Source organism: Prosopis cineraria, unplaced genomic scaffold (genome assembly GCF_029017545.1).
Source record: "Prosopis cineraria cultivar Desert tree isolate PC_DT_omini unplaced genomic scaffold, ASM2901754v1 PC2, whole genome shotgun sequence".
NCBI lineage: Eukaryota > Viridiplantae > Streptophyta > Magnoliopsida > Fabales > Fabaceae > Prosopis > Prosopis cineraria.
Window position 1 is genome coordinate 13,216,224 of NW_026555333.1, and position 14,793 is coordinate 13,231,016.

At 35.2% G+C, this 14,793-nt stretch overlaps 2 protein-coding genes across 2 annotated transcripts; one reads left to right on the forward strand and one right to left on the reverse strand.

The window, feature by feature from the left end:
* Positions 1 to 4,249: 4,249 nt before the first annotated feature.
* On the forward strand, positions 4,250 to 5,078 carry LOC129303460 (LOB domain-containing protein 21). The gene is made up of 2 exons (XM_054942790.1): positions 4,250 to 4,725; positions 4,757 to 5,078. The coding sequence occupies exons 1-2, from the start codon at positions 4,353 to 4,355 to the stop codon at positions 4,942 to 4,944; spliced, it is 561 nt and encodes a 186-aa protein (XP_054798765.1). The 5' UTR covers positions 4,250 to 4,352; the 3' UTR covers positions 4,945 to 5,078.
* A 5,934-nt stretch (positions 5,079 to 11,012) lies between these two features.
* LOC129303629 (alcohol acyltransferase 9-like) lies at positions 11,013 to 12,858 on the reverse strand. Its single transcript, XM_054943062.1, has one exon. It carries the CDS (start codon positions 12,653 to 12,655, stop codon positions 11,336 to 11,338), a length of 1,320 nt encoding a protein of 439 aa, XP_054799037.1. The 5' UTR covers positions 12,656 to 12,858; the 3' UTR covers positions 11,013 to 11,335.
* Between the last annotated feature and the right edge of the window lie 1,935 nt (positions 12,859 to 14,793).

The following is a 14,793-nucleotide window of genomic DNA, read 5'->3' on the forward strand; positions in this document are numbered from 1 at the left end:
CTTAGCAGCAACACCTTCACATTTATAATCCCTGAGGTTCACTCATCATGTTAATCCAATTGAACCAATTTTTATCAAGATTTTTGCGTCTCATGCCTTTATTAACTAACCTTTTTCTTACATAAATTTTGGTAAGTCTTCCAACTCAAATTAAACAACCCTTATAAAAAATACTAGTTATTATTACTTCAGTGTTTCTCTTACAGAATTATTACATTAGGTTTATCTTCAAGTGAAAGGAAAAATTGTCTCGGTGAATATATTTGTAATAAAAATTAAACTTGTAGATGGAATGGAAGTGACTCTTGAACATAATCCCTCGAGGCAGTTGGGTGTATAGAAAAGTATTTTTTAAAAAAACGAAACAGAGAAATGTATGTAGAAAGAATTTATCGTTTCCTTTTTAAAAAAATAATTTGTTACCCACCAAATATTGTATAACGGCGATGACAAAAGTTGGCAGGGACGGAAGAGGGAGAAGGCGGCTGACTGAGGGTTTGAGGTTAGGGAGGCCATGGGGATGAAGAATATTTTCCAAGCGAAAAAAAAAAAAAAATCTGTAATATTGGGTCTAGCAAGGAACCCATGTTCCAATTTCTTTCTTAAAATTTGGTCCCTAAGCATTAAAATTCACGCCAACGAATCAAAAGAAAATCCATGTTACGTCCTTTTCCTTTATTGGCACCTCTCTCTTACGAACCCAAGGAGCTCTAAAATAAGATCATAAATAACGAGGTGGGAATGACAGAGAGAGAGAGAAGAGTCATGAAACGGTAGAGAGGTGAGAATGAGGATTGATATAACCTTATTCTAGCCAGTTTTACTTTCTATCGACTCATTTAATTTAATTTTATTTCTTTCTAGCAATCAAACGGATCACACAAATTTGAATCAAGATATTATGTTTATTTTATTTATAAATTTGTTCAAAAAAAAAATCTAATAAAATATAAGACTAGATGAACTTGGCTGGTATTTGACATTCTGCTGAGTTATCATTCGAAGTTATTATTTAGGACTTTGCTAATTAGATTATGTCATTAAAATTATGAATCTATACAAGGGTGGTTGTATATTTATCGTTAAGATGTTTAATTGCAAGTAGATTTATGGTGATGGAAAAAGTCTCACATTAAAAAATTGCATCTAATAAGTAATAAATAAAAAACAAAAAAAAATCATAAACTCAGGTCTTAAAAGTTAAGTTAAGACGTGGTCCTTCCATTACTCCTTTCATCAATCATTTGTTCTCCCTTATTTTCAGGCTCTTATCGCTCCCATTCCTCTCTCACATACATATATCCTTCCAATCAATTTAAATCTAAACCTGGGCCGAAAACATATTGGTCGGATAACAAAACAATGAGTAATCAAAAACTCAATTTGTGGTTGAACACCCAACTCTAACATCGTCAAAAGCAAATTTTCGACCCAAAAAATTGCAAATTATATCATAGGCATTATTGAAATAATTATGGGCCCATTTGGCTTTATGTTGATTAAAAGTTATTTTGTCAAAAAATCATTTAACAAAAATCAATTTAGTAAAAATTAGTTATTATAATTTTTGATACATATTTTAAAAGTTAATTCAATGTAAGCTAATAGTTGTTTGGATTTCATATGATTAAAAGTTCTTTTAAATGTAAAAAGGCATCAATGTTTGTTATACAAATGCAATCTATTAGAAATGATTAAAAATCATATATGATGAAAAAAATTTGACAACATAAAATTTGATATGCCAAATAATTTAATATAAATTGGATATATTGGACAAAAAAATTACATAAATAATTAAATATATATTAATGCTGAAAATTAAAATGATTATTATTTAAATGATGATTATATTTTTTATTAAATTAATAATATTATTTAAATAAAGAAATAAATGCTCAGCACTCAAATTCACTTTTTAAAACCTTCACCCTCTCATGCCTACCAAATTCACTTTTATTTACTTTTTGAACGTGTTTTCAAGAAATGCTTTAAAGATAGATTTAATATCCAAATAACTTTTAAGAGTCTCATATGCGTTTAACACTTGGTAAATAAAAATCATATAATCAAACAAATACAAAATTCCAAATCAATGTATGGTCCAAAGTTGTGTATAACTTTTTCCTGTCAAATGAATATAAATTTTGTACTTGATGACAAAATATAAGGTTGAAATAGTGTGGTTCAGTTGATAAAGAACAAGAACTGATTAATCAATACTTGATAACAAAATACAAGGTTGGAATTGCGTGGTTCAATTGATAAAGAACAAGAACTGATTAATCAATATCCCGTGCTTATATGCCATATTCACAAACAACACAAATCAACCGACATAATTGTTAAAGTGAAAAGCGAAGTTTGATCAGAAATGGCTTTTTTTATCTTTCAACACAATGAAAGTAGATGCATTAACAAAATTATTGTTGGACGTCATAAAAGTTATTATGTCTCCTAGAGCTTTATTTATTTTCCTCATTCTTCTTTCATTCTTATGTTTCATTACGTACAAGCTCATGTTAATTAACTTGAACAAAAGATCGTGCCAAGAATTAAAACCAGAAAAAGGAAAGAAAGAAACTGATTTTTGTGACACTATTTGTGTCTGGTAGATGTTTTGACGTGGTTTACTTTTGGCATGCCCAGATCGTGTTTCCACATCATATACCTTGAATTTCCAATTCGAGCGTAATAATTAAGAAAAACCCATAATAATTGATATAAAATTATAGAAAGTATATATGAAACCATTATCTCAGTGGCTACTTTATGCTTGGCTCCACAAAACTGTACTGAAGATTCCGAACTAGTAGTGAAGTACTTGCATTGATCCAGAAAATAAAATAAAATAATAAAAAATAAAGTAGTTGGATTGTTTTCTCCTTTTGTGACAAACACATATAAAATAGTTTTTTTTTTTGGGGGGGGGGGGGAATGAATGAAAAAATCGGTATCTTTTAGTCACGAACTATCATGTCTGACTTGAAAACTACCAACACATGAACCCCCAAGTCCTGATGTCTCAATTATCTGGACCCCCTTTGCACTCCCAGATTTGATGACTCACTGCATCTAACACTGAAATATAAATTAATGAAGTTGCAGCTAGCTACTAGCTACCCACCATGCCTTCCAATTTATATCACCTACACAATCATGAATTCCTTATATTTTACTCCCTCCGGTCCTATTTATAAGTCATTTTCACCAACCTCATCAATACCAATACAATAAAAGTACAAGAAATAAAAGTAAGTAAAATTTCAAACATGCCTCTATATAACAAATCTAAAAAGTAATGTCCTGTTACTTTTTCTCTCTCATGAAGGGTAATTTTAAAAATACCTCTTAAATATTATCTAAAAAGACGCACCGTGACTTATAAATGGGACCAAATATATCTTTTAAAATTGAACTTATAAATGAGACCGGAGGGAGTAATTTGTAAAAATAAATAACTACGGCTGCGTGAAGAAGTGAATTTTGAAAGAATTCTTACCTATCCATGTAATTCAAACTCTGCTGTATCCTGCTAGACAGGAACATGGCATGTTATCAATTATAATCTCTATATGGTACTATAGTGATGTTGTGAAACATTATTTTTTATATATTTTTTTCCTTTCAAATAGGGGCTAATTTGAAAATTCCTTTCCTTGGAGAAGAGATTGAAGAGAATTAAATTTATTGTAGGAAGTATCAAGGTAATCTGGCCAACTGGAAAAGCCTTGTAGATGAACAATGGGAGAAAAACAAATGGAAATTTTTTACCCATGGAGAAGTTATACTCTTTCCGTTCCTTTGATTTTCACAAGACATATCCTCTATAAAGTTTTAGTATTCTTATATGACATTTTACAAAATTTTAAAAATGATTTTGGCGTATTTAATTAAAAAATTATTGAAAAGATTTTCCCCTCATCATTAATAGTAACATTTTCGACAGTAAAATTTGGATTAGTTTAGAGAAGAACTGATAATATTCTAAGATTTTTCATGATGGCAAACGATTGAATCAAAATAAAATTTGCCCCGCCAGCCTTTTTGAGTATTTTAGTAAACAGTCAAGACTATTTTTTATTTAAATATAAGAAACATCTACCATTTCTCTCATCTCTTTATTAAATATGTTTCATAATTGGGAGAAGAAAACGTTAGACGTTACGGTTTTTTTTTTTTTGAAAAAAAAGGAAAATATAATTATATATATATTGCATAGTGGGGGAGTGAAAAGACGAGAGGGGGGAGCATATATTTATGTGAGGAGGAGTTGGAGACAGGATACATAGGGAGGCGATAGGCATAGCAATAGAGAACAGGAAAGAGGGAAGAGAGAAGAGAGATAGGGAATGAAAAGCATGAAGGGCTATGAGCCCCGTTCCAGTTCTTCCTGCGCTGCCTGCAAGCTCCTCAAGCGTCGCTGCACCCCCACCTGCATCTTCGCTCCCTACTTTCGCTCCGACGAGTGCAAGAAATTCGCCAAGGTCCACAAGGTCTTCGGCGCCAGCAATGTCAGCAAGATCCTCTTTGAGGTCCCCGAGGACCAGCGGGAGGACACCGTCAACTCCCTCGCCTATGAGGCCGACGCTCGCCTCAAGGACCCGGTCTACGGTTGCATTGGCGCCATTGCTCTCCTCCAGACCAAGATGTTCGAGCTCCAGCACGACCTCGCCCTCGCCAGGGCTCGCCTCGCTCGTTATTCCTCCGCCTCCGCCTCCGCCATCAGTTCCGCCCCCGCCCCGCCCCCCCGCCCCCGACGCCTTCCTCGCCTTCCCTTCTTCTTTCGACGATACCTTCCCCGCTCACCCGGCCCTGCCTCCTTTCCCCGACTCTTCTTCCTCTTGCTGCGACGTCGACGACGGCTTCTCCTCGTCCCAGGTTCAGTTATCGAGCCGACATGATATGGTGGATGATTTTTTCCAAACCCCATATATATTTTGAATTCTCATGCTCTCGGTGATTTCCCTGTGTGATTGTGGTTTGTTATGGATTGGATTCGAGAAAATCAAAACAGGGCACTCTGTTATATATATGTGTGTGCTGATATAAATAAAAACTCCTTGTGAATCATGGAATTACTACTCTCACTATCAATTCATTAATTAATTACTGTGTTTGGAAATGACGAGTGTTTCAATTGATTCTAATTATGTTGTGACCGAGTGTTTCTTGGGATTAATTCGATGGAGGACTGGTTGAGTTTTGGGTGGGGGCATGGGCGGGGGAAGGCGAGGGATGAATCCGAAAGTGAGAAAAAGAAAGTGTGGAGGGAGGGAGGTAATGGGGGGAATGGATGTAGGGGCAGAGGATGGTGGGCATTCATTGCGATGAGCAAGAGGGGGAAGAGAGAGAGAGGGAGAGAGACACCAATCAGTACAAAGAAAGCAACACAACTAATAAATTGGAGGCCTACTTATCTGGGAGGCATTGCTGCGACTCATAGTGGATCTGACAGCACTGTTCAACGAAACACGGAGAACCCCCATTATGATTTTCACACCCAAGTACTCCCTACCCAGCCCCACATGTGGCCGTTATCCTTTATCGTCTTTTGGGGAATCCTAAGGCGGAAACGCCACTTCTCACTTCAATGGCACCACCAAGCCTCCCACCTCATCAAACATTCATGTTTTATCAATTTGGCTTTAGTGATAAAGGCTCTAATCATTTAAATAACTTGTTAGAAGTTCGAATTTCAATCCTTAAATTAGATACACAGTAAGTTAATTGAACAAGGGTTTCTCATTTTTAATATTTTGAACCGCGTGTGCCTGGTATGTGGCAATGTGATAGTTTCGGAGAGAAAAAGGATGTCTCGTCATTGAGGACCTTTCATGGAATGCTACAGTACCTCTGAATTCCTGGATACCCTCGGAAAAGATAGGATCTTTTAATTTTGCGACTGACAGCCCTTCACAGTAGTTGTTCGGTGTAGACCCCAAGTGACAAATACCATACCCACAAAAAAAAAAAAAAACAAAACAAAACAAAAAGGTATTCCATCACTACATCACTTCAAAATCAATGACTTTGAAGCTGGCTCGTAAACTGTGAGGGGAGGACTTAGCCTCTTCAAAATCAAATCATGAAACAGCGGTAGAATAAAACAAGACTAGCAGCACATAACTTAATTAAAATAATCACACACATCTATAATTATTAAAATAAATAAATCGCGCACATAGACATAATGCACGAAGGTAGCAGTTTTTTGCGGTTTCATCTTTTACTCCGTTTAAATCCAGATATGACTAACTATACTCGGATCAAGGCTTGAGAGCGGGAATGATGTCTCCGTTTCAGTGCACGGCCCTTTCTCTTCACCTCGTGTTAATCATTTTTTTTTTGTCACAACTAAACGTACGGTCTCTTGGAAATTTTACTAATCACTTGTAAATACAGAAGAGCAAGGCAATCTCTCCCACGCATCAATCCATAAATTATCATGATCATCTTCCCCCACGTGAACTCTCAGGGGACCCACCACCACATTCCGACATCAACCCGCCGGGACATATTGCTAAAGCCGGCTCGCCAATCGGGGCTGGGCTACGCTTCCGCTTTAGACGATTTGACGGTCAAATTGATGGCGAGGCGTTTCTTGTAGACTGTAGAGATGGCGTGTGGGCGGATCAGGGAATGGAGACGGCGATAGAAGAACCACTTGGAGGGAGGGCGCTTCAACTTCTCGAGCGCGTATTTCCTCCTGATGGCGTCGATCCTATTATTGCACTGAACATCGGCCTTGGAAAGCTTGACGCCGTTTTGAGGGGCGTTGACGGCATCGGCAACCTCCTTCCAGCGGTTGAACTCGAGGCAACAGCCGCCCCAGGACTGGATGAAGTATCAGAGACAACGGCGCTCCAACTGTCGTGTCGGGCCAGCGTGGATAGGGTTGGAAGAAGAAAATCGTAAACGAAAGAGAAAGCGGTCCGTCGGAAGCAAATGGGGCTGACCGCCAATTGTGACGTCGACGACGTCACCTCCGCAAGGATTTTGGAGATTGCAGTTGGAGCGAAAAGGCTTTTAGTACCCGCCTGGCCGCCTGAAGCTGCGACTGTTTACTGTTGTCAATCTAACCGTATCTCTTTTTTTTTTTTTTTAAATTGCGATCCATTCCAAGATGCACGAGCTCATAGATGTTACACTCTCAAATTAATTTTTTAAATTTAATATTATTATATTTTTAATTTATAAAATTATATCAATTCAATTCTAAATTTAGACAAAATATAAACTTTATTAAACTCTTAAATTTACCATGTTTATTTTTTTACTTATAAAATCATATCAATTAATTTAAAAATTTAAATTAAATATAAATTAAATTAAATTTATCAATTTTTTCAGTTGAACGAGTTAAGTATATATTATTAAAAATTTAGTTCATAAATATTATAGGATCTAGTTCAAAAAAATAACTTAAAATGCAAAATTAATATTAATAAAAAAATAAAAATATTAAAAATAATTTTCTTTATTTTAAATTTTTTTATATTTTGTATATGATAATTTATTAATATAGATGAGTTTAATTTTAATAATTTATATTTTTAATATATTTAAATTAAATTATGATTATATTTTAATAGTTATTAATTAATAACGATAAATTCTTATAAATTTACTATTTTAGTTTATGATGCAAGTTTACATTTCTATTATAATTTTAATTAAACTCTTAAATTTAACAATCTTGAGCTACTTATACAAAATTCACTTACATTTTTTATTTTTTTATTTTTTGTCAAGAGAAAGTAAATGAATTTTTCATACATAAATATAGTTTTCTAGGCTCATGAAGTTCAAGAAAAGTACAGACTTTGTGGCTCACAGTATACTTTTGTGGGCACGTGTAAAATACTTACTAAAAATGTGTTCAAATCAACAGCGGCACTTCAACCTAAGTTTTTGAAGGCAAATTGTTTTTTATGATATTATTTTAGCTGTAGTCTTATTTTTTTATAAACTTTTCAATTCAATTATTTACATAGCTTTTTTTTTTGGGTGAAAACAGTTGCATAACTTTTTGCCGTTATATAGTTTTGTTTAATGAAAATTATGGTTAGGAACTCAATCGAGTTTATTCTAAGTTAATAGCTTTTTAATTAATTAGTGGCCCTGGAATAAATTTTAAAATTATTATAGTCAACAGGATTTATAACAGTCTTACATTGGTGGTCCCCTACCAACTTTTTTTTAAATCAAAATAATTGTAAGTTTGTTCAATAAAATTTAAAAATAATTTAAATAACCAAAGTAAAATATCATATCACTCTGTCGCCTTCGTATAAGTCCCCATCACCTTCATTAACTTCTTACTATGTTCTCGTTGATCGGTGTTACATCTATTTATTCATACATTAATTATATGAATCTTATATTAAAAAAAAAAACAAATTGACATTCATCTTAACATTTAACCTCATTTATTATACTCCCTCCATTTCAAATTATGTGATACTTTTGAAAAAAAATTTTCATTTCAAAATAAAAAATATTTTAAATAGATTAAGTTTTCATTAAATGAATCAATTTCAATATTATTCTTTCTCTCTCTATAATTAATTTCCATCACTTCTCTTTTTAATATATTAAATGATAAATATTTTAAAAAATTTATATTTTAATTTTGAAAAAATAAAGTTACTAAATATATTTAATGAGGTATATTGATATATAAAATTTTATTTAAAAATATTTTATAATTTAGGATGAAGGGAGTAATTTTTTTTTTTCTTATTATCTTTTTCAACACCTAACCTTTACTAGCATATAATAACAGTATTTATATATATATATATATATATAATGAAAAAGGTAAGAATTAAAACTTGAAAACATGGAAATGACCTAAAACTCCATGAACTGCACAGTCCAATGCGGTGGATGATGATCAACGAGGTTCATTTTCCAGCATTCCTTCTCGTCCACACTTGCCCAACCTGTCACCACGTTCAACAGCTTCACCATGGGAATGACCTAAAACTACACTTTCAAGTTACTACTTTTGTGACCGCCAAGCGTTTGTTTGGATCAACTGGATAAGAGTATTCAGCTCAACCAAAAGTGATTTCAAGTCTGAGTCTTAATATGCAGTGGTAATTAAATTTTTGGTGGGAAGTATGCCTTTTAAAAAACTGTTCAACTTACACCTTATGCATCATATCATTAATTAATTTCACCATCATCGTATGATACTAATCCTGCGAATCTAAAATTTAACACTTGTAGTATAGTTTAATCTCCAATTTTTACCTCCAAAATCGTTTCTTTTATTTTATTAAAATGGTAGCACGTATATTTCACCTCACTTGTACCCAAGCAGATCGTAAATTTTGTTTCCACGACTCAATTTTAGAGCGTATCTCCTATTTTGACACCTCTATTAAAACAATATCACCTGCAATGAGTGTGAATTTAGGGGTTTTCTTTTGTATGTGCTCAATGAAAATGTCAAAAATTAAGTCAAACATACAAATTGCAATGGCAAGTATGGGTTTTTGTGGACTTGATAGTTTTTTTTTTTTATGTTGTACAGATATCCTTATATTAGAAGCAATCCTAAATGTTGGTAACTTTCTCATCAGAGATTAGAACCTCGATTTGTTATATTATCAAGAATCAATTCAGTCCATTAGATTCAGTTCCGCCGAATAGTTTTTTAGCAAATGACTTTGTGTTGGGTGACTAGACAGTCCTTTTCAAGCGAAAGGCTCATAGCCCTCAAACTCGGCCTACCTTGAGTGGATCCATAAAGTTAAATGGGCTGATCTTTTCCAGTTATGGGCCCATGTCTGTAGAGATGAACCCAATGGCTTATTTTGCTTGTCTGGGTTAGGGGAACCTAGCTTGTTTTTTTTTATCATTCAGAACAATCATCTTCTTTCCGTTACTCTTTTTTTTTCCCCTTTTTAAAGTAAGACCACTAAATCATCTACCATATCTATGACTGTTTTCCATTATGTGTATTTAAATTTATCTCCAACGCTTTGTTCACCTAATAAATTAATGGTACGATGCATAGTTACTTTGTTCACCGAAGTAAGTTAATATGTAAAGAGCTAGAATAAAGCAAGTGATGTGACCATAATCGATTGCCACAGGAAGATTTGGTATGCTTTTGAATTTTCATGTTACTGTTTGGCTTGAAGAATCCTTGCAAATCTTATCTCAAAAAACATAGTGCATCATTTAGGCGTAACATCATGTGGAATTAAAAAAATTTAAGCTAGTATATACTCGGGAGAATAAATTTGTGGTTCTTCATTTTCTCGTTTGAGTATCAAATTTTTGAATATTTAAACTAAATATGAAATGTCGCTCAAATAAATCACAAGATTAGTTGGGCTGAGTAATTAAAACATCGGGTTCAATATAAACGAAAGGAGCCGACCTTGAGGCTCAATAAAAGTCACAATAAATAAATATGTTGAAATCTCATCAGCTACAAATATTAGACTGTTGGCACAAAAGATGTGATCTTAAGTAATGTCAAAATCTACGAACCTCACGCTCAAGTATCTCGATGAAACGGGCTAATTATCAAAATAAAAGGCATGGAATAAAGATCGTGCCATGAGTTTCGCGAGATCACTGATTCCTCGACAAAACATGCTAGATTTTAAAGAAAAAGCTACCGCTACTTTAACACTATAAATAGAAGAAAACACAAAAGAAACTAACCAACACTCAATCAAAGACACAATTTTACATTTATTAGCCTTTTTAATTTATTAGTCTGTCAATTTAAATTTGTAATCTTTTCACATTTTAATAAAAATTAAACACTTGTTCTATCAAAGCTTTATATTTTTTTATATCTGTATAAACTATGATAAGGAAGCTCGAAATCTTTTTATTATTAATTAAGATTTAACATTTTTGACACGCTTGATATTTATTATTCTACTCTCGACAAAGTAACTCGTACTCTCTTCTTCCATGCCCCACGTTTTCTCAATGGTGAATAATAGAATGATCATGCAAAATTTAGAATATGCTCTCACAATCTGATCTCATCCTTCAATATCTTCTCGCCAAAAGAAAATCTAACCAGAATCTTTTTTTCTTTAAAACCCGTCATTCATTTCATTAAAACTTGCTATAATTTTCATTCATATTCTGGTTCTCGGATGATAATTACAGAAACAGCCAAACCATACCCTGACTCTATCTCATGTTCATTCCCATGAAGGCATCAATGTCCGTGTGGGAATTAAACAAAATACCATGAAACACGAATTTAAAATCAAATTGTGTTGGTTCTGTGATTGATTTTTTATTTAAAATGAAAAAAAAAGTCAAAAGGTATTTAATTAGTGGGTTCTGGTTAGTGCGATGTGAGGTAATAGATATACTCGTCAACGGCGGAGGTAGGGACGGCCACCATGACCTTCACAGCGTCGCTCTGGTCCTTCACCGGCAAAAACAAACAGTACCTGTCGCAACATATGGGCCCCACACTCACAGGCCTCCCCATCCCAAAGTCAACCCTCTCCAGCCCCAGCCTTGACCACTGAGACACTATTAGAACCCCCACCGAGTCAGGACACGCTCTCGACTCGGACACCAACTCAATCACCCTCCTCACGTGATCGCTGTCCACTCTCTCCTTCGCCCGCTTCACCAGTCCCGACCCGTACCCGACTCCCTTCTCCTCCAGCTCCCTCGCGCTGCTCTGAGCACACCCCAGCACGAACGCGTTCCCGTAGTACCCGTCGGGAAGACCCGGTTTCAACCGGTTCCGCACGTTGATGCTGAACAGCAGCTTCAGTGTTTGGTTCGCCGGGAAGTTCAATGCTCTGGCCCAGCTCCTCCACACGTGAGCGGCGAGGACTTCGAAGGACGTGAACGACGACTCGCCCAGTCGACTCGTGTCGAGGGCGATGCTCTTGAGCTGGTCGAGGTGTCTCTTGTTGAAGGTGATGGAGGTTGGCCTCAGGTCGCTCGAAACCCGAGTCATGAACCCGCAGAGATCGGGGACTTGGTTGAACTCGGGGAGGGTCGCGGGGTTCGTGACCTGAGTGTTCTTCGTAGATGGTAAATTGAGCAGGTGGCGATCCCAGACGGGTTTGTGTGCGGGCTTGATTGAGTCGTTAAGGACAGAGGATTTCGCTAACTCGGCGAAATGGTTGAGAAAATCGGCGCTTCCTATTCCGTCGCAAATACAATGATTGATCCCAATGCCGACGGCGGCGGAACCGTCTCTGAGCCACGTAAGCTGAACCACCAGAGGAGGCAATCCCGCGAGAACGTCGGCGACAGGGGGGTAGAGGAATTTCCTCCACTGGTTCACCGTTTTAGGGGCCTTATCGTGGAGATCGCCGAGCGAAAAACGATCAGAGAAGGCCTCGATGAAAACCGCACCCTGAGCCCGACACACGACCTCAAGACAGGAGCCGTCATGCCTAGCCCGGACCCTGCCGGCGAGAGGGTAGTAAGGAACCAAAGCTCGAGCCAATGCCGATTTCAGAGCTGCCGTTGTAGAAGCATGGTCGGAGGCAGGGCAGGGCGGGAACAGCAGAAGATACTCAATGGTGAAGCGAAGGAAGAGCTGGGAATCGAGAGCAGACAGCTGGAGAACAGCAGCAGGGGTTGAAGCAGAAGGGGTGACAGCCAGAGCTTCTCTGAAACGAACAGAGCTTCCCATGGTGATGAACGCAGAAAACAAAGAGAGCTCTGTGGTTTGGAAGACGAAGGAAGAGGGAGATGGATGGAGAAGAAGAGAGAAACAGTGGAAGTAAAAGGGATGATGAGGGAAGAGGACCCCATGTGTATCTTTTAATGTGACTGTGTGTTATCTGTGAAAGATTTGTGCCAAGATTCCCCGGGCATGGCTTTTTGGGAAAGAAATGAATAAAATAAAAAATAGCTTAGCTAGCTGGGGTTGACGATGAAGGTAGGTGCTTGGCAAGTGTGTGTGTGATGTCGCATTTTGCATATATTGTGTTGGTGTATATCCAATCCCAAATCTGTACGTAGCCCTATAAGCCATGATCATCTTTTTGGGTTTGTGGTGGTTAATGGGAGGCAATGGCGAAGGACGTGGTGGCGTGATATTTGTCGGGTGCATGTCCTTACTAACGGCACTGAGGGAGAACATTAAACTACAAAAGTTGAAAAGCACAGGGGCTTCTGTTGGGTTAGCATGTACCGTTGTGGGGATCATTCGCTTGATTACAAGCCATTTTGGGACTCGCCTGTTATTTTCTTCGTCTCTATCTTCCTCTGTATTTTTCAACGCTTCCTTCAGTTAGTTTTTTCATTCCAAAAAATATCTTGGTACTGTTGCGGACATTTTATTTTTAAGACAACGCTGTGTTTTTTCTATGCAATACTCACTCTAGTCTGTCTTATGAGTCACTTTAAATTTTTTTTAGTTAATATTTAATTATTTTTTCAAAAATTCCCTTTATTGAGGAGGATAGAAAGAGTATTTGATTTTTAAATCGGTATATTAATTAGGGGAAAAGATGAAAAATCATTTAATTTCAAGGAAATTTTAATTAGGGGTATTTGATTTTTCAATATTGCTCGTATAAGGCAAGATTTTGATCTTGTGAGTAATTTAAGTCAACTCACACTATAAGGGTTTTACATGATATGATGAGAATCATTTTATTCAATCAAAGATTGCCATAGATTTTGTCATTGATACTTAAAAAGCATGAAATCTGAGCTTTTTCAAGGGACATGTGTGAAATGACTCTGGAGATTCTTTTTAATTTTTTGATTGAAATGTATTTTGATAATTTTCAAGAGTTGATGAAATTCAATAGATATAATTAATATACTAATTGAGTAAGTAGACTTATTTCGTTGATCATCAAATTCAAATCTATATAAGGAACCACTTTTAACCAAATTGCACTCTCTAATGAATTAATTAATTATTTTTAAAATTATATATTATTTCAATGTCTATTCTTTTTTAATAAGGTGTCTCGATTTGAAAACATTATTAATCACAACCCTATTTAATGGTACTTTTGAAAAAATCTTATTAGTTACTCTTTGAAAGACCCAAAATATCTTATTTTCTTTGTTCCAAATTATAAGGCAACTTTGAAGATATTTTGTTGTCCTAAATTATAAGATAATTTAAAAAAATTAGGATTTTATAATGATACTTTTTTAATATTACCTTTCAAGTATAGAGAGAATTGAAATGATATTATAATGTAATAAGTAAATGTGTAGGGAATTTTAAAAGTATATAATTTTAAAAAAAAATTGTAAAATGTAATTATTAAGCTTTTTTTGTAAAAGATTATAAAATTTTATTGGTATGTATAATTTTATCTCAAATTATTTTATAATTTGAAATAAAAGGAGTATATTTTTAGCATGATATTTTGAACAAAATATCTTGTGCTATGGAACGGGGAAAATATATATAGAACCGGATGTAGTAGCATAATACTATCATGTAAAACAAGTGCAGAATGAAGCTTATTTTATTTTGTTATAACGCTAAATCATACCAATTTTATATTTTTTGATTGAGTGATTTTTCACTATTTAATTAAAAAATATTATGTTAGTGACGAGGTATATATATTAGAAGTTCTCATTCCACCGAACTAGTCATGTTACCAAGTCGCATTCACATTCAACTAAGCAGACTTCAGCCGTTAATTATTTTTAACTCTGTAGACTTGTTGGAATACAAAATTGATTATGAAGCCAAATTCAACTATTAGGAGTAAAATTAAAGGAGACTCGCGGGATTTACGTAGGCTTGAGATGAACTATACGATAGTATTTATGAATCAGAATCTGATTGTA

What these genes read in the sequence shown, in the direction of transcription:
- LOC129303460 (XM_054942790.1), top strand. Translation starts at nt 4,353, where the DNA reads ATGAAAAGCATGAAGGGCTATGAGCCCCGTTCCAGTTCTTCCTGCGCT. An exon ending in CTCCGCCTCCGCCTCCGCCA is followed by an intron (nt 4,726 to 4,756) that starts TCAGTTCCGCCC and finishes GCCCCCCCGCCC; the next exon opens with CCGACGCCTTCCTCGCCTTC.
- LOC129303629 (XM_054943062.1), bottom strand. Translation starts at nt 12,655, where the DNA reads ATGGGAAGCTCTGTTCGTTTCAGAGAAGCTCTGGCTGTCACCCCTTCT.